The following is a 23,886-nucleotide window of genomic DNA, read 5'->3' as shown; positions in this document are numbered from 1 at the left end:
GTTATGAAAAAAAAGAAGATAGCTCAGATTGACGGTGATCCAAAATCAGAAATTTAATTGATGGGATAAGTTTTTATAAAGTTGCACAAATGAGCGAAATTTGGACGTTAATAACGATGTCATTAGTTGCCTAGAAGTTTATTAAACGGGTTTTAATTTGTGGCTGTCTTAAGTCTGGAAACACGAGTGCTGTGAGACATCATCCAGCTTTGAATAACACGTCTTATTCAAGTACTGTCAGCATGATTTTTCCAGCACAGGGTGAGGTTGTTTAGTCAAGTCGATTTCCCCAATATGTGTAGCTAACGTTGAATTTAGAAGGCCTTGCAATGTGTTGGTAAATTAACTTATAACCTTCATTATAGTTCGGAGATTGATCTCAATTCATGCGAACACGATAGCGGTAGTCAGTGCAGAAGGGTGGGTGATAGGAGACTAAATTAGTACAAAATAGATGAATATTTTCGTGCGATTTTTACATCAAACATTGGACAACCGCAAAAAGTTTCCCAAAAAATGCTAACGGTTTAAAATCTTAACCACTGACATTTATCGTCTTTTCCCAAACGGATTCAAGCCAGCTGCGAAGTCGATTTTTGCAGAATACTTTAGTTGTAAAAGTTAAAAATCCTGGACCCAGACACTTCTGATTCTACTTTATTTCCGCTTCGAAAATGTCCATTTCCTTCTATTCCACCCCATCTTGCATGTAGTCATGTGGTCGGCGAATGCCAATTCCATGAAAAGATGATAATTATCATACGTACAGACACCATCGGAAGTGTACAGGGAGCAAGGGTGAGACAGTCATTCCTGCTTCCCACCTACGCATTGCAAAGAGTGATCTTCTCACAGGTATCTTTCATAATCATGGTATGAGATATGCAGTCAGAGGTTGTGCATTATTTTGAAACATTTTTGTCTTCTCGCCACTATTTTACTAGTTCTGACCTCTTCTCAAGGGAAACTAATTCCTGCGCACTTATACTAAGTAGGTGGATTCTACCGCAATAAGTAGTAGCGCACCAACAGAGTGATGCACTTCGATCAGTCGTCATAATGCGTGAGGATAAACAATAAGATGAATTTTGCAAACAAATAGTTAAATTACTATAAACCAAATAGTGAGCAAGCAATTTTTGGTCACCTAATAGTTGCTGAAAATTGTAAGTAGTATAAGTGTATTTGCATTTATTTAGGTTTACATTCAAACAAATTTTCTGTCACGCACTAACTTCAAAAAACTGTAGCCAACTTTCCAGGATGTGGTACCAATAGAGGGAGAATCACAAACTTTCAATAAAACCATCATGAGTCATAATTCATGTGCAAATCGTGAAATAGGGGAAGGAAAGGAAAAATTGAGTTAAATGCTACGAATTATTAAGTAAAATTGAGGTGTTTACTTCTTAACTTAATGCGCTTTTGTTTTTTTTTTGTTGCAAGACCGTAAACACACTACTAATGCATTAAAAGAACACCGTTACTGCACAACCCCAAGTTCGTCAAACGCTAAGTGTTAACAACTACCAAATTCCTTACAAGAAAGGAACTTTGCAATTATAAATAATGCTTATTGTCCATTGTCAGTACTCCCATCATCAGGCACCCCACCAAATCTTCTCGGGCTTAAAATTCGAAATATTTATGTTAAAATGGTAAAGAAATCAGTCTTTTCCAAGATGCATAAACACTGAGGGATGCATATTAATTCTAATCAACTAATAATTGTGCTCCATTTCGAGAAGAAAGGTGATTGGCTAGCTAGTTCAAGCAGAGAAGAGACAAAGGCGTTAAATAAAATTAAATTAAAGTGCTGTGTAACTTTTTTTATAAACAAGGTTCGTTTTTAAATTAGCTGGTATAGAAAAACCAACATGATTGGTTAATGAGGATGCGGGAATGACAATAGGTGCGACTAACATGTTTCCGCTGAAACCATAAAATCCCCTTTAGCTTGCCGGTAAAGTGCTTCATTTGGGCTTTTTGGGCATCAAACTTTTAATGCCTGTAAATTCTCGTAAGAACAATCGCAACACATCCGTTTCCAGAAAAGATCCCAATTTCAAATTTCATTATTACTAGCTTCACTTTATAAAATTGTAAAAACCTTGCTAAATTTTTAAAATCCTACTGAATTTTCCTTTCAAAACACGAAACTAGCTATTGCAATAACCAATATATGCGGTTTTGTTCAAGAAGAAAAAAACAGGCGCGATTAGTTTCTGATGGAAAACATTTCAAAATCAGTGGAAACTTTAAAGGAGAAATTCTTATCTTATTTAGTGACCACCAGTTCCATCTCCGATCAAAAGCATTTGATCATTTGAACAGTGAGAGTTTATTCAAGTCCTTTTGCAATTTTAAATCCGGAAAATGAATTTGCGTTCTAAGCTAACTAATGAGAGCTTCCCTTAAGCCAACTTGGTTTGTGAATTTGAAAGAGAAGAAAATTACTGAATAGTCAAATAAAAAGTCGACACTGTTGTCGGAAAATCTCAGTAAGCAGTATCAAAATATTCAGTTAATTTTATCAAGATACTTTAGACAGTTACGTAATAAAAAGGCCTTTTTACTGTACAAAAATTTAGATCTGAGATCAGCATCAGAGTACTAGTATTATCTAATTCATAATCCTTTGTTTTAAAGGCAATAAAAATTACCACATAACATTTATATGGCCACGTACTCCAAGACTGTTGAAGGAGCAAAAGAAACTGGGGAGGAATTTCCAGGCAGTCACTTGGAAGTGGTGGTATCGACTCCAGCTCAGAACTTATAAATAGGGGTGCTTATAAGGGAATTCGGAATAAGAATACGTAAGCTATGGCAAAATTTGAACAACTTTAAATTAATTTGGGATTTAAAAGACAAAAAAAAACAGTTTTGGTTCTCTTGAACCTAAATTTAAATCTTTTCTTCCTAAGGGAAAATGAAATAAACTACGGTACCTCGTCCGAGTAATTAGGCTAATTTTGAAGGATGCTCATTAAGGGACCGTGCTGGCAACATCAAATGCTCGATTGGAAGACAAGAAAAGAAAAACATGCAACCAAATGATTTAACTAATGTGTGGCAAGCAGAAAAGGGATGAGAACAAAAAGACCAAGGGAAGGCAAGGTTTGGCAATGAGTTAACAGTTGGTGCTCTGCAACTCTTCCAAAGTTACATGAACACTTCCTGAAGGGGCCTAGTGATGCGTAGTGTCGACTTTAAAGAAGCATTCCACTGCAAAGGCAATTCAGTCTCCGTGAGCCCCTTTCCTTACTTTGACGACATGGCCTTCCCTCCATGCTCATAAAACTATAGACCATTTTTACGCTAATAATAAACTATGCCCTTACAATAGGATACCATATTACATCGCCAGGGATGACTCGAAACCCCATGAGTGATAGTAGTGGGAGGATCCAAATTAAATGGGCAAAACTTCAGACCACATTAGTTAGTTACCAAGTCCGAAGGACCCAAAAGCAATGTATTTATTGTGAGTTGCTGAAGTTGCGAAGACAGTGTGGAGGAACGGAAACGGATCCGACCTTTGAAAACCCTCTAGCTTAAAAATATACGCAAATACCATCAGTAATGTGAAATCAGCTTCCAGAGCGCTCAAATTTCTCTTATAGGAATGTTTAAATCATAGCCTTGAAAAGTGATACACCTCTTCTTCCCTCTGAAGGCCTTTTGGGTTTTGAAACAAATGCTACTTCGGTTAACATATTCGCCCAAATATTAACCAACTATAAATTGCAGAAAATTTATCATCCACTTTATGGGGAGTACTAATTTGTTTTTAGAAACGCTTTCATACATAGACTGGTAGTTATGTCCATGATGTATCGTTCTGATGTAATAAACGTTGATATTTCACAATTTCGATTCGAAAAAGGGCTTAAAGTAACGTACTGCTATGACTTGGGGCCTATAACCGCTGAAACAAAAAATCACACTCTACGTCAGTTATGCGGCTGGACAAGGGTCCATGAAAATATCCTTAACCCTTACTTGACAAAAGCAATGTTGCCCCGTTTTTTAGGAGAAATATTCAAAATGAAAGTTGTAGTGGAAAGTAAGTACAATTTTTTTTGTTCTAAAGGAATCCCATATCGCATTGGATAAAAAAGATGTTCGCTTGTAAACTTTTTGTAATTATCAAAAAAATATCCTAAAGTTCTAGCGGTCATCTTTTAAAAAGAAAGGCTTAGGTGTAAATTAACTGTGGTCACATCTACAGAGCTAAAATAAATCTTGGATCTTAAGTTGCTCTTTTAAATATACGATTACAAAAAGGATTTTGTGCTTCCGAATTTAAACAGCTGACAAAGGAGTTCAAATATTTATACCATTTTTGAATGAGAAGAAATGCTTTTACTGCTTACCAGTTTGATAACTCCCAATATCTGCACGAATGGCTACTAATCGTTCCTACATTTAATGTAAAATTCGAGCAAAGTACTGTTGGTTTCGTGCCAAAAGAGCCACGCCAACACAATGAAATGCACTCCATCTTTGATTTACCTTAATACCTGAGGACAGGCAGGTGGCCTTCTGGATGCAATCATAGAAAGCAATTGAGTTTGACATTTACTAGTGAAATGATTTATGTGTATGTGGTGACAGGCGGCAGCTCGCCTTCATGGCTTGTACTTGTACTTACTGTTTATTTTTTCCAAAAAAGTACTTTTAACCACGTTTCGAATCTGGGCAGGCCATTTGTCCTAGTGTTTCAAAAGTGGTGAGAAAGTCATAAAATTTCTCGAAATACATCAATCAGCTAGGGACTAGCTAAATCGACTCCTGCTTATTAACTTAACACTCACATTCTTTTCGTTTTGCACACTTAAAATTAACGCTAAAGGGAAAAATGGTTTATTAGAGCTGCAAGACATTACGAAATTTATTCAAAGTTACTTTTTATTCACAAATCTGCACATAATTTGTTGGCGAGAATCAACATTCGACTTCCTTGACCTGTGGGGACAAAATAGGAATAAAAAAGGATATTTTAAGCATCTTCTAGTAAAAATCCGAGTTTTCCTTTAACTGTATGCTTAGATGCGTGAAACCTCCAGTTCCGGTGGTTTTTACTTACTTTTTGGCTCCCTGACCATTTAACCATGCCCATAAGCCCGCAGTCCTTCTATCCACTGATAATACATCTTCACTCAAACCGGCGATGCACACTAGGGCACCAAGGAAAAATTGAGGGGTTACAACAGTTCGTACGATGAGGCTCAGTGCCCGATGCTCCATAACTAAAGTTTGACGGTAGTAGAGATATTTTTATCCAAATGATTACAAAAAATAGCATTACTTCTAAGAAATTTGGAGAGTAACAACAAAAAGCAACTCGGCACTTATCATTTAAATTACTTGCGACGGCTCAAACTCCTACCAAATTAATTTCCCATAAAGCTTAATTTGTAAAAAAATCAGTGTCTTTCTTGGGTAGAAAACTCAGTCATTTCTCAAGCAGAAAATAAAGTATCTTAATTTAAAGCAGATAACTAACCATTCTCACAATTTTACTCTCTATTTCTACCAAAAATTCGAAGTAACCCCCAAAAATTGCCTCTAACAAGAAGTTTTTCCATGTATTAGTTGATATCTAAATTGTTTGCTTATTAAATTCGCAGGATTTGTAACAAAGGAGGGCCATTTTGCGTTTCGCTAGTAGTTGTGGCATTTGTCTTCTTGGGAAAAAAAATTTACAAGTTGGCCCCCTTTGACGTCTCCCTAAAGCCCATAAAATTGTGAGCCCTGGAGGGCACACGGACAAGTGCCCTGTTGCAGTCGTGTGAAACCATCATATTCGCCATGCGTGTGGTGACGAGCGTCAGACCACCCTGTAGTAATTAAAGGGTTCGTACTTGCTACTTTTATGGCAGAAAAAGCAATTCAATGCGCAAATTCGAAGAAAGTGATAGCACTTTGATTTTTAGTTGTTTTACTGGAAAATCATTTTGGGTATCTGCACGTGGATTTTTTTAGAAACAATGCAACACATTAATCATATGGTTTGAAAATGAAAGCTTAAGTTGTCAAGTTTACTACCTGGTTAATGCAAAAAGTGCTCAAATACTACCTAATTGCATTCACTGTCTACGTAACGAAGTGAGTCACTTTAAATGCTTTGCAGTCAAGAAAATAAAAATAGTAGTATATTTTTCTTAGAGACTCACGACTAGCCCCATTTTTTAAAAGAGGCTTAAAATGTTATTTTAAAATTATATCCATTTTGGAGCATTCGCATTAGCTCAAAGCTCCATCTATCAAAATGCACAAGAATTGGTAAAAATTTTTGTGCTCTCTTGGTAATGATTCCAAAAACGTTTCTGAATGCATAGAAGTGCGAACTTTGACCTTAAACACATTCACATACAAGCAGAGTGGCGGATGGACAGGCAAGCAGGTGTCTGGTTGCCCTCGTGCAAAGCCATTAAGCAGAGTTGACACCTGCGCGTGGAGTGATTTAGTTTGACATACATACGGGGACAGATAACATTCTACTCTTGATGAAATAAAAAGGTTCTACTCTGTATTTGTTTAAAAATAGTAACTTTTGGCCCGTAAATCGTATAAAATTTTGGATTTCGGTTAAGGAGCTGCTCTTAAAAGAGATTCAGATTTAATTAAGATATTTTAAAAAAGAAATAGGTGAAGTGAAATAAACTCCTTTAAATAGCGCGTAAAGGAAATTTTTTGTAATAAACTCGTTTAAGATAAAAATTTCATTATATTAAGGTTTTACCACACTCTGGATTGGGATTTAACTCCGGAGATGTCTAACAGCGAACTCGTGTTTGCTTCATTTTGTAGCTGAAATCTTTCTTAAAAGGCGAGTGTGGAGGAAATTAAAAGCTTTTATCAACGCAGCGCTTAGGGTAGCTTACTGCTAAATTTTTAATTTTCATTCTCCTTTCCAAAAAAATATTGCAGTTTAAATGAATCCAGGCTTTTATTAAAAAAGAAAAGACTCCCAGCTGTTTCTGGAAATTCAGACTTTCAAACGTGCGGATAGAATAAGGACATCCATTTCTCGTAGTTCTCGATTGAAAAATTTTTTGAATTTAAGCGATTTCAAGGCAATATTCTTACCGTATGGGTACTCCAGGCTGCAAGCAGTCTCTTCAAGTTTAAAATCAAAACCAAATAATATAATGCCTACTTGCTTTAAATGACAAAATATTATCCAATTGTGGCAAAAAATATGTTTCTGTAGAAATTTTTTACCATTGGTCTAATTTTTTTAAAAAAGGAACAAGAAAGGGAAGGAAACAATCAGATGCTTCTTTGTTAAAATTCCGTTTTTGGGATTGATCTCCCTAGATGGTTAAAAAAATAGCCATGACTTAAGGCGAACACATTAAACTGATCAGTCTATTTTAAGGCTAACCGCGTCAGTTATACTTCGCGCTGTCAATGTTTGCCCTTTCTAGGTAAAAAAGGACTTAGAATAAAGGCTTTTACTACCCTAATTTCTTTACATTATTGAGATAATTTAGTTATATGGCACTTTCATTAACAAAGGTGGAATGCACGAAGAATAAAGGGACCTGCATGTCCTAATTCCTGTTGGAAAAAACCAAAATTGGCTTCATTTTTTATTACTTATTGTTTCCAATTAGGATAAGCACTTTGAGTCGAGCATAATAGTCTTTCCTTGAGTTATGGCTAGCCAATCCTCTATATTGATGCAAACACTCCAATTTAAGGCATATCCTCCTAGAAACAGAAATAAGATCACCTCTCCCTTTCTCTTTCGCTCACTAGTCCAACATACTACTTTAAACCAATGAGTAAATTTTTTCCTGAAGCATTAACCTTACCTTTATTATCTATGTACAAATATTTATTTTTATCCTTACCGACCTACTATTTGCATTAATGCGCAGCGCTTACTGCCATTTTGGCAAAATGCCAACTTCCGAAAAAAACATAAGTGGCATTTGTTTAATCTTATCCGCAACATCTCAAGGGAAAAAACTGTTGCTAAGCATAGTCATGAAAGCATAGTCCTATTTCTACTTTTTTAACTAATTTCCATGATGCTTCCCAGGTTAAAATGGACTAGTCAAGGCATGTTTGGCAGGTTTGTTGGATTGTAGTTTTTTTGCAAGATTCTTTTTAAAAGCCTGTACAAAAACGGTATCAGTCGATTGGAAATCAGAAAAGTAGAAATTTTGACTGATTTGATAAATACTTACCTTCCTGTCAAAAATGTATGGACAACAATCACCGGCGCGGATAGTGAAGAGCTGTTCGGTGAAGGATTTTTTAAATCCACCACTGTTTTGTGTATTTCCAAAACTACTAAAATCCGAAGGCCAAATCTTCAATACTACAGCATGAAGGATTAATTTTTAAAAAAAGTATGCCATTCCAAAAAGACGAAAAAGAATTTAGGTGGAATGTAAACCATGCACATGAATACGTGCATAGCGGCTACTGTTAACAGTTGGTGGTGTTAACGTAGCCACATAAATCAACTTGGAGCAGCTTAGTGTCCTTCAGAGTAAATTAGTATTCGTAACGAAATCTGAATGAAACGGTGAAATAGAAAATAAAATGATGTTAATGATAGTCAAATAATTGGTTTTAGTAAATGTGTATATTTCAGTGCATATCATCTTTATCAAGATCTATCACTTAAAAAATCCCCCTGAAATTTGACTAAAGATTCGCTCTGATGGTAGTCCAGTCCAATCTTTTTATGAACAACTCAAATGATTGCATTATTTTACCTAAACTCAAACATTAGTAGGTCATTTAAGCCCATCGAACTTGCTATGGCATGGTAGCTTATGTTGTACCGCGAAGAAATACGTACTCAAGAGTCATGAGGATATGAAATTGGCAGAAAAGCAGCAAAAAGCTAGTTTGATGAGGCTAATTTAAATAACACTCATTTCTGTCGAAAAAAGCCCTAGATAATAATCTGCGATTTCTAGCTTGAAATCTACCTTTTATCTACTTCTGTAGGTATAATTGTGAATGCATTTTACATGAGCATTAATCAAATTAAGCCGATTTTAACAAATATCATTTTTAAATTATAACTCCCATTGAGCACTGTACTGGTATCAGAGTAGCAATGAGGATACTTACAAATATAATTGTCCCTTAAAACTGTATAGTATCACAGTTTGCAAATCTTGCGTTCGTCATGAAGCAGGCTACTATCAATCCAATTATTCGTGCTTTAACCATCTCAAAGTTCCCTTAACTATTATTAACCTGCTTTCAAAAATCAGTGTAAGAGTTTGTTATTCATTCCTTAGAGCCAAAATTGCAAGCAAGTGGAAGCCTGCAGCGCTTTACATCTGCTTCACTAATATAACCGCTTTCCGACTTTTGAATGCCTATGGAAAAAACTCGATTCCCGCCCTGAGCAGTTAATCCGATGCAAATAAATTTGTGCTTCTTGACAAATACTGTGTCTTCCTCTTTGGTGCAATTTGTGCATGGATTTAATTGTTATTTTCATCCATAGGAGTGACAACCCATGCAATAAATTGAAAGGATACTCGGTTTACTAGACATAAGTAGCCATACGCTATGTAAGAACCCGTATGCCTTTGGCAAAACAAAATTTCGAATTCCAAAATGATACCAGCAGCAAACTTTTAAAATCCTGCCCTCTTCTTTTACACAATGCCTAACTATAGAGGTAGGTCGGTTTATCTCTTCCCATTAGGCATTCAATGCCACGGCAAAAGGGATTTATTCACCATAGATAACTGTCACAACGGAAAATTGCTACTACAATGAGAGAAAACAAGCCTTAATAAACGATACCAAAGAACTACAAGGCAAAAACACTTTGTAGCTTAGAATAAACGAGTAAATAATCCAGTAATTCCTATTTAAGTAATAGTGAATTACTTACGCAAAAATTAACATAATAATCATAGTGGCATAAATACGATGAAGGATGAAATTGGTGTTGACAAGTTAGAAATATCTATTTCGGTACAATAAGGCACTTTAATAAGGATTTCTTTACAAGCTTTTACAAGAAGTAAGAAGAGTCATGATCGCGGTTGTTCGGGAATGCCTACAGTGGGCAAACTAGTCGCGAACAAGAAAATAAAGGTGTTTAAGTTTGTCTTTTGTTGCCATGGTGATAATGGAGACTTCAAATAATGCGTGGGGATGGTGACCAAAAAGTTCATTTTTACTACTTTATGTACACAACGAATGCAACTCATAGACTGTCCTTTTATTAGGTATTAGGAATAATATTCGAGCTGTCACATGTTTAAGAAAAAAGAAAATCACTGATAAAATCATGAATAAAATGACGAGAACCATGTTGTGCCTTCTCACATTATTTCCACGAGGTGCTAATCCTAGATCGGAAGATGCGTTCTACATGCCTCAGTGAATTCCACCCCCTTTCCATGGAGTACGCACAATGATATGGCTGCTCTCAACTTCCAACCCAGGAGTTACTACTGCCATAAATAAAAGCAACCTGAAGAATGTATGTAATTGTTGATTTTGGAGCCGTTCCGAGGTAAGTAATGAGCTTAAGAAGATGAGTTTAGATGTATTTGTGGAAAGAATTCAATTATTCAAAAGTCAAAGCTAATCTCCTAGTAATCCTTAACCCAGCTTCGAAAGAAATAATATTTTCTGTTGTAATAATCCTAAAAGCGAACAGGGTACTTGGGTCAAAACTAAAATTCACTTAATAGATGTTATAGGCTAACAATTTAATATTCACACATTTTTGTAGAAAATACATTTAAAAGAGTATATTAAAAATTAATAACTGTCATGTTTTTGGCTGGCAAAAACGATGCAAATCAAATATGTCCTCTTGCCAGCTGTAGCATTATAGATTACAAAAATTGAGGCATCGTAAGTACCCAGAAATACTAAAAAAGAATTCGACTAGACTCTTCAATTATGCAAATGAGTAGTCACCCCAGTAAAGTAAGTGCCTCAAGAAAAAAATTCAAAGGTTCGCCGATTTAGTAGTCTTATCTCACTCATTTGGCACAAGATGAAGCGAAATACACTTCTACAACTAGATATCAGATTGCCAATGTCCGAGGTTTCCTTTTAGACAGCGAGTTGCGTCTTCTGTCTGGATGTTTCCTCTTTCATGCGTTCACTGACATTGCCTCATTATCCGCCTGTCATCATTGCTACGCAGCGTTACTTGTTAAAGACTTGCTCAGGTACTTTTTCTTGATGCGCTATCGCTGGTGTGATTTTTTGTGTTAGGGTGGAGAATAACGAGTTTCATTCATCTAGATAAGCAACCAATCTTTTAGTCCCAGTACCTATTGTAAATCCTCCTGAGATGAAAGCTAACCACAAATTAGTTTATTCTGAAAAAGCAGTGGAAATTGTGTTGTTTCAGCGTATTAAACGAGAAATTCGATTTTATTCATCAAGCTAACCAAGGGACAATTAATTTGGAGTACTTTGGTGCAATATCAACTTTCAGACCTTGGTGGCCTCCACTTAAGTCTGAGCGTCCATGGTCCTCCAGACCATCTGCGCTTTGTTAAAATCGCACACACAAGCTGGTGTTTCTTCTAACGAATGTAGCTGTTAATTGAATTTTTGAGTTTAAAAATAGACATTTTGGCGATCAAAAGTTTCTGCATTAATAAAAACTAATTGAGTTCGGTGTCTCAGCAAAATTAGGTTATCCTGATTTCTAAAGAATTATTTAAGGCTTTTGCTGGGACATGATTGTTCTTCGAATAAATGAATTATATTAACTTTTTAACGATTTGGTTGAAATACACTGACCACTTAAGTGAATGAGGTCCAAATACTCAACTGGTACCTACTCAATTTATCTCGGTGAAAGAAGGTATTAGGACCCAAATACACCAAATGATAGCAAATATTCAATTTTCAAAATTCAACCTAATTTAAAAGAATTTTATGATGTAAACCATCGGCTAAAACTTAATTGCGGCTCCTATGCTACCTTGTTAGGCTCTGTTGAGAGGAGACTCTGGATATGATTTGTCTAGATACAGGAGTATATTTTAGGCAAATAGTCTGCAACCATTTAAAAATAATCCTTTGCCAGTTAAGTATGACCAAGTGAATATTTTTGTCCCAATGTGTCCCGTCTTGTCAGAATTTCCATAAGTTATGGCTAGCAGACCACCCATACTCACACACCAGCTGCGGGTGATTGCTAGCCATTGCATATACACTAATGTGTCTTTTGAGGAAAGAAAACACTTTTTTGACACGTCTTCTCTGACGTACCAACTTATTTATTTGCAGTTCATCCAAAAAATCACAGCGTAACATTCAAGGCATACCGGTTCTTCCTAAAAATTGACTACTCTTCGCGTCATGATCAAACGCATTTAGCCGGGCCAGAACAGTTAACCGAAATAAATATTATTTGCTTGGAACAAGTTTTACTTCAGAAAAAAATTTAAGATGCCAACTTTGCTTCTGACGAAAAACAGCCCATGCCCGCCACCAATTGAATTGCAAGGCCTTGGTTACCAATGCGTATATTTGTACTCCTAACCTGATAAAAAAAATTCCAAAGGTTCCTTCAAAAGAAAAAAATGTAGTCGTCTACTTCCGTATCTTCCAAATAAAAAGAACTAAAAATACAATATAGAAAAAGTGCCTTAGTAGTACGTCCAAAGTATTTCAATCAGGTTTCAAATATTGCGCTTGATTTAATTCAAGCTTTTTTCCAAGTCCTTCAAACTGCTACATTAGCACCAAAGTTTAGTTTAATTTGAGAAGAAGCTTTGGCATTCAGATCTCTGTTCTAATAATGCCTAAAATTAAACCCTCATTTTTGGGCCCAAAAGATTTAGTCACTGAAATAAAATTTTTTTGCTCTTCTGTATACTCATCTTGACTTGATGACTTTGAAAGTCTTCCGAGGTAACTAGAACACTACAATTAAATGGGCCCGTAATCTTTTAATCCTCTTGTGATGATGTGAAAGAAATCGTCAATCCTACTTCATGTTTAGTTTCAATCCATGCTTGATAAAGAATGCAGAATTAAAATTACAGGAACACCGAAAGCTATACCTAAAACTGCACAGAAGCCCTGTAATAAAATGGTACTTAACTCGGCCTTGGAAATTTCCCCCTACATAGGTGACATGAGCTCCCCTAGTAGCCTTTCTTTATTTCTGTACGTGGATGACGGCCTGATGTTTTGGAGCTAAGCTAAATACTGCGCTAAGAAAATCAGGAGAAGGAAGGTCTAACACTTTACCTCCTTTCTAGAAAGTGCTACCAATTTAGCTGATGTTTAAAGAGATCCACTTAAACAGATCGGTAAGAAGCTTTAAACGAAAAAGTAGCTAAAAATGGGGTCTTTTGTGGACGACTAATTTTACAGCGTGAAAGCCTAGTAAACATGGCCACATTGTTATTTAAATATTTACATGTTTAATTTAATGAGGATTTAATTTTTAGTCTAAGTGTTATTAGCAAAGCAGTGCTTTTCTCCTAATACTAAAGTTATTAAGCATTTTTTACCACCTTAACCACCTACGCGTACATTCTGGTGAATAATGCATGGACCACAACACTTTATTCTCCCTAAAGGCCTACTGAAACTAACAAAAATAAGCAATTTTTAACATAAGTTGTTTTAGTAATGAATGCTCATCAAAGGAAACCGTGTTCGTTGTGTCGAGCATTCGTGATTATTTTGACACAAGTAGATTATCAGTTTCAAGAGTTTATAACTTGACTGCACTTTTTACAGATTAACCTATAAGAGCTTCACTGCTACTAACATAAATGCATTTATTTCATTTATTTGCAAGTTCTTAAGACTCTGAGCTAGTGAGCTAAAAAGCAATTACGTCCATAAACTCACAATGCATCATGAGTGTATCGTATTCGTGAAGGTAGCAGCTGACTCCAATCCACTTGAATGATTGACCATATTTTGCAAAAGCAATGATGCCCAGCAATTTCAAAAGCCTTCTACGTCATCGCCCAAAAGGACAAACTTATGCATCCATAGATTCATTCTTGTATTCACCTACCTTTCTAAACAGCCATGCGTCCACCCACTTTAAGTCCACCGCTATTCATTCATCCTCTAGCTTCATTTTAGATACCTAAATTCTTCATGTAACTGTGTGAGTCTTTCCAACCTTCCCCAATTGCATGCAGCAGCACTGACTCGTTTGCACAAAAGAAAGGGTTAACCCGTTTTCATCCCGTAGTGATACCAAATCAAGCACTCACAGAGGAAAGGCATCTATTTTGAATGATCAAATCAAGGGGAACTCACAGTGGAAGGCCTATTACGTCCTTTTTTAAGACATACGTATCTTAAAATTCATTGCTAGAGTAAAATCAAAATCAAACAAGTTGATATCATCCATTAAAGATCTACTTAAGATGTCATAACGAAAAAGGAACTGTGATCGTAGAGTGAGGTCTCAGTGCCTTATTATTACAAAAAGGTGAAAGCAGCCCGAATAATCGTCTGAGTTCCATCAAAAGCTAAAAGGTGTAAAGGAAGAATGAAGTCATGACGTAGCCAGATAGGGTTTGCCTACTGTATGTTTCATTAAACTGTCCAAACTTGCAAAAAAAGCTTATGTAAAAGATGCTTTTATTCAGAAGTCACCCTGAGGTGGCCATGCAGCAAAACGAATATTTTTATTATAATTTTTTTAATGGTTATTGATACCCAAAATGTAAGAGCGACCGCAAGCAGAGTCCAAAAATACGCTTGTGCCAGGAATTAAAATTTGGAGACATTATTATTCTCTCCAGATTCAGAAAAACTAGTCGGCCATTCTTTTTATAGTTTGAAGCAATTTTGCAGAGATGGTAAAGAAAAAGGATGACAGAGATGAGAAAAGAAGCCCTCTCAAGCTTTGTCCCTTATAGCCGCAGAAAAAAAAATGGGAGCTTATGTCACTGGATGCGATATAAGCTGGCTCCTGATTAGCAAATGTTATCGGTCACGGCTTCACTGTGATCGCCTCAACATTAATAGTAAAACTAATAAACTTAATAAGGGTAGTCCGATTTTAAAACTCCGAAATTACAAAAGGAATAAATCAGGATTATGTCAGCTTTTTGCGTTTAGCTTCTGTATGAAATCGTCAGTAATGGAGCTAGGTCCTTCTTCGAAAAATCAACACTATCCAATCAAAAACATGGGCCAACTATCACAACTACATAAAAATTAGTGAATTGCTTGCAACATTTAAAATGAACATAAGAAAAGGAGTTTGCAATCTGTTAATTCTCATAAGCCGCACATAATGGTGCCTACTGTAAAGGCTTCCTCCGGAATTATTTAAAAATATTAGAAAAAATTTAACACTGATCAAACCGTTGAGGAAAGAGTAGCTTATGCTTGAACACTTGGACTGCCTATTTCTCAAGACGGACCTTTCGGAGGTACAATTAAAAAATTGTAACTTACCCAGAAGTCCAGGTAGTCTCACAAATTCGACCAACTGTCCCATTATAAATGCGAAGGCATAGAAGATCACGATACCCATCGTTGTGCCTCCATAGCACACTGCCACCTCTTCAATTTTTGTATTTTCGCCACCCGACTTCTGGTAGGCATAACAACGCGGGGGCAGTGCCTCCTCCCCAGTAAATATCCAAAGAAGGGCGTAGATGAGAAGAAAAAAGACTAGGTAGGCTGCCACGCCCCCAACATGACGGTAGATCCAACTAGATGCGTGACGAAGCCAATGAGGTGGGGTGTAATGAAGGCAAGACCTCCATTTTGGCTTCATTTTGTTAGTATTTTTGATCTCAACGTTGTCTCTACCTCGTCTTGGAATCGTGATGTTTGTGGTTTCGCTTGCTCTTGAACGATTCTCGTTGTCTGACGTAGAGTGGGGATAAAATAAACGACCTTCAGGAAGGGCGGGAAGATCAACGCTGAGGTTCTGCACTTTCTTTAGTTGTCGTTGCGGATGCTGTTGTGATGCGATGGAAGCGTGATGACGATGACGTGGATCATTCAAAGGACGGTCCATCTAGACGACCTTTTAAAAGAATGTTGGGTGGAAGTTAACCAAGTCGGGATTCATTTTCTCCCCTTCATTATTCGATTAATGTTGGTAGAACTAGATAGGGACGTACTTTTAGGATCAAAGCATTCGATTTTCAAAATATTGTTTAGCTAAAGCCGCTGTTTACCAAAATCTGTTGTTTCATTTTAATGAGTAATAAGCAAGCTCAGTTTATCTGTCGCCATGTGAAATGAAGAGCATTTGATTTATTAAGGGCAAAGCTTTTATCTTCCCCCTGATTACAGAAGTCTGTCAAAAAACAAAAGAAATAAAACGACCATTTTTCGGTTTCTACTTTGATTTACATGGTCATCAACACGTCCTTTAGCAGAGTCACGTATATGTGACGTTCCAACTTTCTATTGGAACCAGTTTTATTTTATAATAAGTGGTTGGACAAAATCTTGCGTTATAGACAGAGGCGTTTAATTTTGATGAAAAACGATGTTTAGGCCATTCATTGCCTGAGAATAATTACATTCATTAATTTCTGAGTGACATTTAAGTCAGTCCAAGAAGTTAGTGACAATTGGTGTCAGAGTAAAACATTGAGGCGCCTGAACTGTGATGATTGAGACAGACACTTGTAACGAAAGTACTAGGTGTTGCGGTGAGAAATAACATAAAATACGTTACCCATTGGAGTTTATACAGCCTATTTATCATCTTTATGTCATCAAACATGCTGAGTTCCTATCCAATTCATCGTCATTTTAAAAGTGACGTGTTCAAATAAAAAGACTTGCATATCAAAGCCAAATAAAAATGTACAATTTCATAAGAGGCTTTGTCTAATAACTTATTAGTCAATTGCAAGCTAATAGTATTTTGAAATAAAGTAGCAGCAGGACGTGATAAATCAAGATTAAGCCACAAGGAAGGTGTGGTTCAATTAGATGTGGAAAAATGAGATATTTGAACCATTTGCATAAAATTCAATGATGGATCGCTAGTGCTCTCTTTATCTTTCATTGGATGAATAGGTGCATAGTACATGCCAGGTAAATAGAAGCTAGCTAGATTCACAGAGTAATTTCTTTTACAAAAGGCTTACTTTGGTTACCGATCGTACACAGCATGGTTCTAATAGCAGTTTACAAACAGAAAAAGGTGATGAAAAGACTAAAAAGCCAAAGTGTGAGCGGTTGCAATAAGGGAAGGAATGCATTTTAAACGTCGTTTTAAATAACTAAGAGACGCAGAACTTCAAACTTCCATTGGTTTTACGGGTCCCAGAAATTCGTAAAAAACCACGTGCGCCACCTGTTTTAGGCAACATTTAATGATACTTGAAACTGCCTTCGCAAATAAGGTAGTAAAGCTTTAAGACTACCAAACAAATAAAACTTTTGTTCCTGACAGATAGTTTTGTTCGCCCCTCAATTATCAGGTATCCAAAACAAATCTTGCGATTTTCGACAAAGTTCATTTAATTAAGCCATCATGACCTGTAACATTTGATAGTTTGTTTGTGTTATGAAGCACGGATATTAGTCGGTCTATCAGTCGTCAATTATTTTTTGTTATTCTAAACGTTCTACCATAGAATAACGATCAAACAAACCCGGTAGATTCAATTAAACATATCAGCTTTATTGATGCAGCTAAAGTTGGGTCCAAATCTACAGGGGCTCGGCATGAAATATTTTTTATAACAGTTGGAAAAGGTGTGATGCGCAATAGCAGAACGAATCATCTAATGCTAGTATAAACAATTTGATTCTGGTTAAAAAGCAGGCAAAGGTGTATCACCTCCAAGAAAACTTCATCCTCAAAAATAATAAAGAATTACATACTAATCATTCAAAAGAAAGTCAATATTAAGCGAAAATGCAAGATCTGGTACAGCTGCAAATCTTGGGCTTGGGACGACCCTCTATTGCACTTACTGATGGGAGCAGATACTGTCTCGTCCTCACCTTCCGTACACCTCCAATAGTATCTCTCTAGGTGGTGAATGTCACTTTTTGTCTCAATTGGTAATGAATAATTATGCAACCACGTGCGAAAAAACAGTGAAAGAGGCACTTAAAAAATAGAAGTGTAATTGAAGTAGAGGTGGTTAGAGCTAGATCGTTTGCCTTTGGTGGCAAAAGAATTTACAAAAATGGAGCTCCCGATCTAGCTTCCTACTAAGAAAGGATCATAGGCTGTGAGTGCGATTATCAGAACAAATAAGGAACTGTGAAGACCTTTCTGAAGTCACCGAAATTTCATTATGAAGATGTACGAACTTACTCACTTAACTTGTAAATCGCTAGTAGAAGATGAATTTTGTTCAGCCACCGATGGAAAAAGCATAGTTACCAGTTTGTCGGACAGAAGCGTTATACAAGGTGAACGCCGTTTTTTCTCTTTATATGACTAAAATGAACTCAAATTTATAAGAAGGTAACAAATTACACAACAACTCTGCACCACAAAGGGTGATACAAGGTGGAAAGGGTTTGAGAATTATATGTCATCCATTGAATTTTAGAGGCTAATGTCACAAAATAGCATCAGTATTTTACAAACTTTAATAATCGGTCGCAATAAAATTCACTTTAAAAGGCGAAAGCATAGAAAAATTACTGGACTTTTACAAGGCATTTGAATTTTTACATTTGCGAATGCAGCGCAACGCGTAGATAGTTTGAGTTTTGCGGCGAATGTTTCTCCCCATTAGTTTCCTACCATAAAAGGCGGTGGGATTGGGACGACACTCGAGTGTTTCAATATCCAAGATAAATTAAAGTGTCTGGTAGGGATCACTAGTTGATAAGCAGTTCAAAGGGACAACAGAGTAGTGAGCAATTCCTTCTTCCGTGCAGGCAGCATCCCCCTCCACTTTCAAAAATGTGGTTAATTAAAATTGCCTTACAAAAAAATCCTTTTCTATGTCTGAATGGGGATAAAGGTCAGGAAGGTAGATAAAGAAGCCCAGCTTGCTGCAATAAAAATATACTATGCTGGATAGAAGATAAATAATTGATCCCTATGCGAAAATAAGGTTACTTGATAGATTTTTAGAAGCAAACTTTTAAGTCTTGGAAATGGTAGTAGCGGAGGAGCCGCTGAGTTAACTAAAGGAATAAAAAAATTAGCTTTCGAAAAAATTAGGAAAGCTTATCTCTATGCTTATGAAGGGAAAAGATTAGAGAAAGCATTTTACCTTTTATGGTGGGATTTTTATAAGAGGATACTCATTTTAGCAGATTAGGTCTTTTTGGAGTGCTACTTCTACGTTTCTACGCGGTACAGCATTAAACCCTGGGACATTCTATTAAATCGCTGCATTGTCCATGCGAAACCACACTTTTCCTTCTCTCACATAAATTCAAATTTCACTACATCTTTTCAGGGAGATTAAACTAAACCAATTTTACCTTTGAAGGAGGAAATTTAAGTTGTACAACAAACCACAAATCCACGTAGATAGTTGAATTAATTGAGTATGCAACGTTATTGCAACCCTGATTAAGAGAGGGCCAGAATAGTCCTTCCTACTTCAAAAATGAAAGCAAAAGTGGGAAAAAAACAAATTTGCTTTGAGAAATTAACCTCTTATTAATAATTAGCAAGGCGAAAAACAGGTTCCAGTCGCTAAATTTGTGTCATGGCTTTGCATTCTTGTGGACTCCCCCTTAACAATCCACCAAAATGCCTGTACATCCATAGCAGTTTCATCCAGACACATATATCTTACTTTATCCCCAAAAAAGACGTTTTGCTTGGGAATAAGAAGTTCTGTGCAACGAATTTTTCTTTCAAACCAGACGCCTAAAATTTAAATATTTCAATTTGATTTGTTTCCAATACTTTAGAGGTGTAGTCATTCACTTCAGGATGAAAACCAAGAAAATTAAATCACCTCTATGTATGGATGGAAAGCTGAAATAGAGGAAAGGGCCTACCTATTTTCGGTAGAAGACATATTATCTGCTTGAGAGAGAAACTACAAGGAAAATGGGGTTGATTTGTTAGTATGGGAGACAGGTAGATACACCTTCCAAAGTAACTATTTAACAGCTACTATATGCAAACATTCAGGCTTTGACGCAACCGCATCACACCAGCAGACAAACCAACGACTGTTTTGGAAGAAGAAAACATAACTTTAGAATTCCTCAAAACCACATAAGCGAGTAACTACAAGGCATTTATAAAAAATCATTGAAAAAAAACTTTCGAAATTTCTTGACCTAAATTCACTGGCTAACTCTCTTCACATCTCGCATAATAGTTTACACAAAGAACCAGAAATGGAAGTGATTTAACTACTTACTAGTGCCAAAGTTGCGTAAATGGGGAGGCGCTGGAACGTAGAGAGGTGGTTTGCACCATGCTATAACTGTGATGAGGTTGAATTTAAATGGCAGCTTCTTCAGCACTCAAAATGAAGCCGAACTCTCTGATTGGTTGGATTGCTAACCGATAGGCAAAATCCACCCACCGCAAACTGAATAAGGCACAGAAATCTATTTAAAGTAATTCTTTGACACTAATTTTAATTCAACTTGCTGGATATACATTAGTGTAACGGTAAAAGTATCATCCAACACGATTTGCGATCGCTTCTTTTGATGCATCAACTGAAACACCACGCAATAAGCACAGTTCTTTTTCTCAATGCAACACCGTCGTCACCACCACCTCCATCATTCTTTTTGCATCTACTCCGCAATCGCTGTCTGCAGTGCTATCACAAACGTATCATAGGCACCGCCGTGATATGAAAAACACTAAATTCTTTTTCACCACCATTTATTAATTTAGAGCATCGAAAATTTATTTACTTGGATAGATATCCAACCATCTTGTTATGAGGAAAGAGAGCACTGTGTACTGTTTTAAAGAACTCTTGTGTAAAAGTGGTTAGTACATTTTGGGAAATAAAATCGAATGCAGGCACTGGTGGAGTTTAAATGTGGCATAAAAGGGGGCCGCAGGTTTCACAGTCAGGGATGATCAACTGGCGCACAAGAATGAGACTCCTGCACAAGTTTTTAGTGATGAACTCCGTAAATTGGAGGATTAGTGACAGGAAACCGTGCAAAGTTCGCCACCTGACTTTTACAAATGTGCGAGGTATGGGAAGTATTGCACGAAATCGGTCGAAGTGTTCTTTGAGAAGTGACTATTTTTCCACCCGTCAGTAACACAATTAGCCTTTTAAGGAATAAGACAGCATAATGAAGTCAGACGAGTGAGGATTTTCTCCATAGCAATTTTAGTGCAATCTGAGAGCTGGTTCGTCATGGTCTGGAAGAAGGCGGAAGACGGAGTTTCTAGGGTCTTCCAGTTACAGACCCAATTAATGACCGCAAAGGTTTTTTGTGAATTACAGACGAGGTTATCGTGCTTTGAAACCAAGTAAAAGACGAGTGAATGCAATGAGACATTGTGTACTTTCTTGGATAATAAAAACCAACTATCATAGGTTTATGTTAAAAAATGAAATAAAGTGCCTGTATGAATGTTTTAACTGTCTCGAGAAAACTGGCCGGGAAATTGCAGTCGGTAGCAACTAACAGAAGTCCAACTGTGTCCAGAACAAAACGGACAAAAAAGCAGGGCTGATTTTTGCAATAACCAATCTGTAAGTCACAGATCTCTTGGTACAAAGTGGTTGAGATACCCCTCAAAAATGTTAAGTTTGCCGCCTATTGACTCATAAATTACATGCCCAGAGAGGGAGGTGTCACCAAGCCAGATAAATGGGCAATTTGTGGAAAGTAGGCACCAAGTGGAAAAGTAGATGACTGATGGCTAAAAATCTTCCGTTGAATGCATGCATTGGGAGTTGCAATCGCTTCACAAAATACGTCTTTTGCATCTGGGGGAGTCACAAGAAGCTGAAAGATTTACGGTTTTAATAGCTCTCTGCCTACGTCTCCGGTTGCTGACAATTTCCCGTAAATCATAAACGTTGTCTCAAAAGACAAGTAGAATGATTTGAACATATAGAGAAACAGTGAATTTTCCCCAGAACTTTGTAATGAAACTAAGGAAATGAGGATAAAGATTAAACATTACATACAAAGAAAGGCTGGAGAGGGAGAGCTATGAGGTCAAGCGGAGTGAAGCTTCACCAGATGAGTCAACTATTTTTTTAAAGTAATAAAACTTGTTTCAGCTTTGCCACCGACGCGCACAACATAATTATCATTGAAGAGTGGAACGCGCCTTTCCTTCACTTCTAACTGGAGTCAAAGTACATGCTTTTCTCCCTCCATCAGATTGTGCTGGAGCAAGTAGACCAGCGAATCGACGTGTGTGGAGATGTCTGTGTATGAGTTCTCCTTTTGGATGACCATTGCAGTGGCCAAAAGTTGTGCAGACGGTAGGTAGAGCTCGTAGGGTCGTATCTTCCTTATCTCGATCACACTTTTTTTGCATTTTGCATTTGCGGGCGATGCGACAATAAGTGGCGGTAACCGTTACTTTTTTCACCGCTGCTACCTATTTAGACTAATCACGGATTGGATGGACCCTTTGAAACAAGAATTTTACAGGATTTAGCATTTACTAGGTGAGTTAAAGCGTTAACTAATAACAAGTCTGTACGCATCGATTGAAAGAGGAATCAGGAAAGAGTTTGAAATCATTTTCTGGGACTCAATTTGCCTTACTGCTTTTGAAGAGATGAAAACTTCATCCTCATACTTGATTTTAGGATTGTGGGGATTCGGATTTATTAACGGGAAGCCATCAAGGAAATCCTCACTCAACTATTCGGGTTTCCAACCACTAAGCTGTTTACAAGTCCATAAGCCAACAATATTTACGTCTTAATGATATTCTAAAGAAAAATATGCTTTTCCTGGTAAAACTCAAAAAAAAGAAGTGGTTAACAATGATGTCAAGTTTGGCTTAATTACAATAGTATCAACTTATGTGAGTAAAAGTGAGAAGTTTTGATTTCCGCCTTTAACATTTGATCACCTCATGAGTTTTAAGATAACGCACCTGATGCTTTCGCATATCATTCGGTGACAATAAAGAGTAACTAACTAGTCACAAAGGTACTGATACGTTACCATTCTTTATTGCTAACATGATTAAAAGCTTTTACAGAAACCAAATCTAGTATCTACTTCCACAAGAAGGTAACCATGAGACCTTACCCGTTTTTCTATTTGACAAATTCATTTATTAACCGCTAAGTGAGGAGTAGCTAAATCTAGTAGCTTATAATATGAAAAAATCGCAAATTTAGGTGGCCAAAATAATTTTATAAGCTAAAGGAATTTAATCGTTTGCAGCTGAAATTAAGGTTCGAAGTAGAAGTGGTTATAGCATGAAAGCGTAGAAACTATTAAATGAAAGGATGTTGAAAGGCGAATAATTGAGGAATATGGGTCGGGTTTCGTTACGGAAACCTTTAACTTACCCTGCTTTATGATGGCAAGATTTAAAGTGAAAGTTACCCACGTAGTATTGCTTACTCAATCGAAAAGGTACTCAACCAAAACCTCTGCTGAAAAAGACATACCCACCGTCTTTTAATAGCAGTAATAAACATCCATGCTATGAGCACTGGATTTATATGATGCGTTGCCCATCGGTTAGCAGTGACTGGCCACGCCAAAGCCCGCCACGAACAGACTGGTCAAGGCTAAAAGCACTCTTTTAGAGGTATTCAAATCGTTTAAAAAATCAGCGGCAATTGGCATCCAACTAGAATGAGAAAAAAACAATGCAGTGGTAAATAAATTTCCTCTGAGGTTCTGGTAGCGAATGTACTGATCAATGAATAGCTGCAGTGTCAGATTTCAATATCATCTCTAAGTTCTTGGAGAGATCCACACTTTCCAGATTAAAGATAGACAAAATTTGATTAGGATGCACAATAATTGTCGAAACTGCCCTTAAAT

At 36.7% G+C, this 23,886-nt stretch overlaps 2 protein-coding genes across 2 annotated transcripts; both read right to left on the bottom strand. All coding sequences in view use genetic code 11, as the record gives it.

Moving 5' to 3' along the window:
• Nucleotides 1–5,736: 5,736 nt before the first annotated feature.
• Nucleotides 5,737–15,991, bottom strand: EGR_06513 (hypothetical protein; the record flags this gene model as incomplete). The annotated part of the gene is made up of 2 exons (XM_024495762.1): nucleotides 5,737–5,846; nucleotides 15,421–15,991. The coding sequence occupies 2 exons, from the start codon at nucleotides 15,989–15,991 to the stop codon at nucleotides 5,737–5,739; spliced, it is 681 nt and encodes a 226-aa protein (XP_024349826.1).
• Nucleotides 15,992–18,265: 2,274 nt separating this feature from the next.
• EGR_06512 (hypothetical protein) lies at nucleotides 18,266–22,580 on the bottom strand (the record flags this gene model as incomplete). Its single annotated transcript, XM_024495761.1, has 7 exons — nucleotides 18,266–18,391; nucleotides 19,396–19,512; nucleotides 19,716–19,789; nucleotides 20,095–20,158; nucleotides 21,715–21,864; nucleotides 21,901–22,013; nucleotides 22,523–22,580. 7 exons carry the CDS (start codon nucleotides 22,578–22,580, stop codon nucleotides 18,266–18,268), a joined length of 702 nt encoding a protein of 233 aa, XP_024349825.1.
• Nucleotides 22,581–23,886: the final 1,306 nt, after the last annotated feature.

The sequence above is a fragment of the Echinococcus granulosus genome (assembly GCF_000524195.1).
Source record: "Echinococcus granulosus chromosome Unknown EG_S00058, whole genome shotgun sequence".
Taxonomy (NCBI): Eukaryota; Metazoa; Platyhelminthes; class Cestoda; order Cyclophyllidea; family Taeniidae; genus Echinococcus; species Echinococcus granulosus.
The sequence above is the reverse complement of the archived record's forward strand: the minus strand, read 5'-3'. Positions and strand labels throughout refer to the sequence as shown.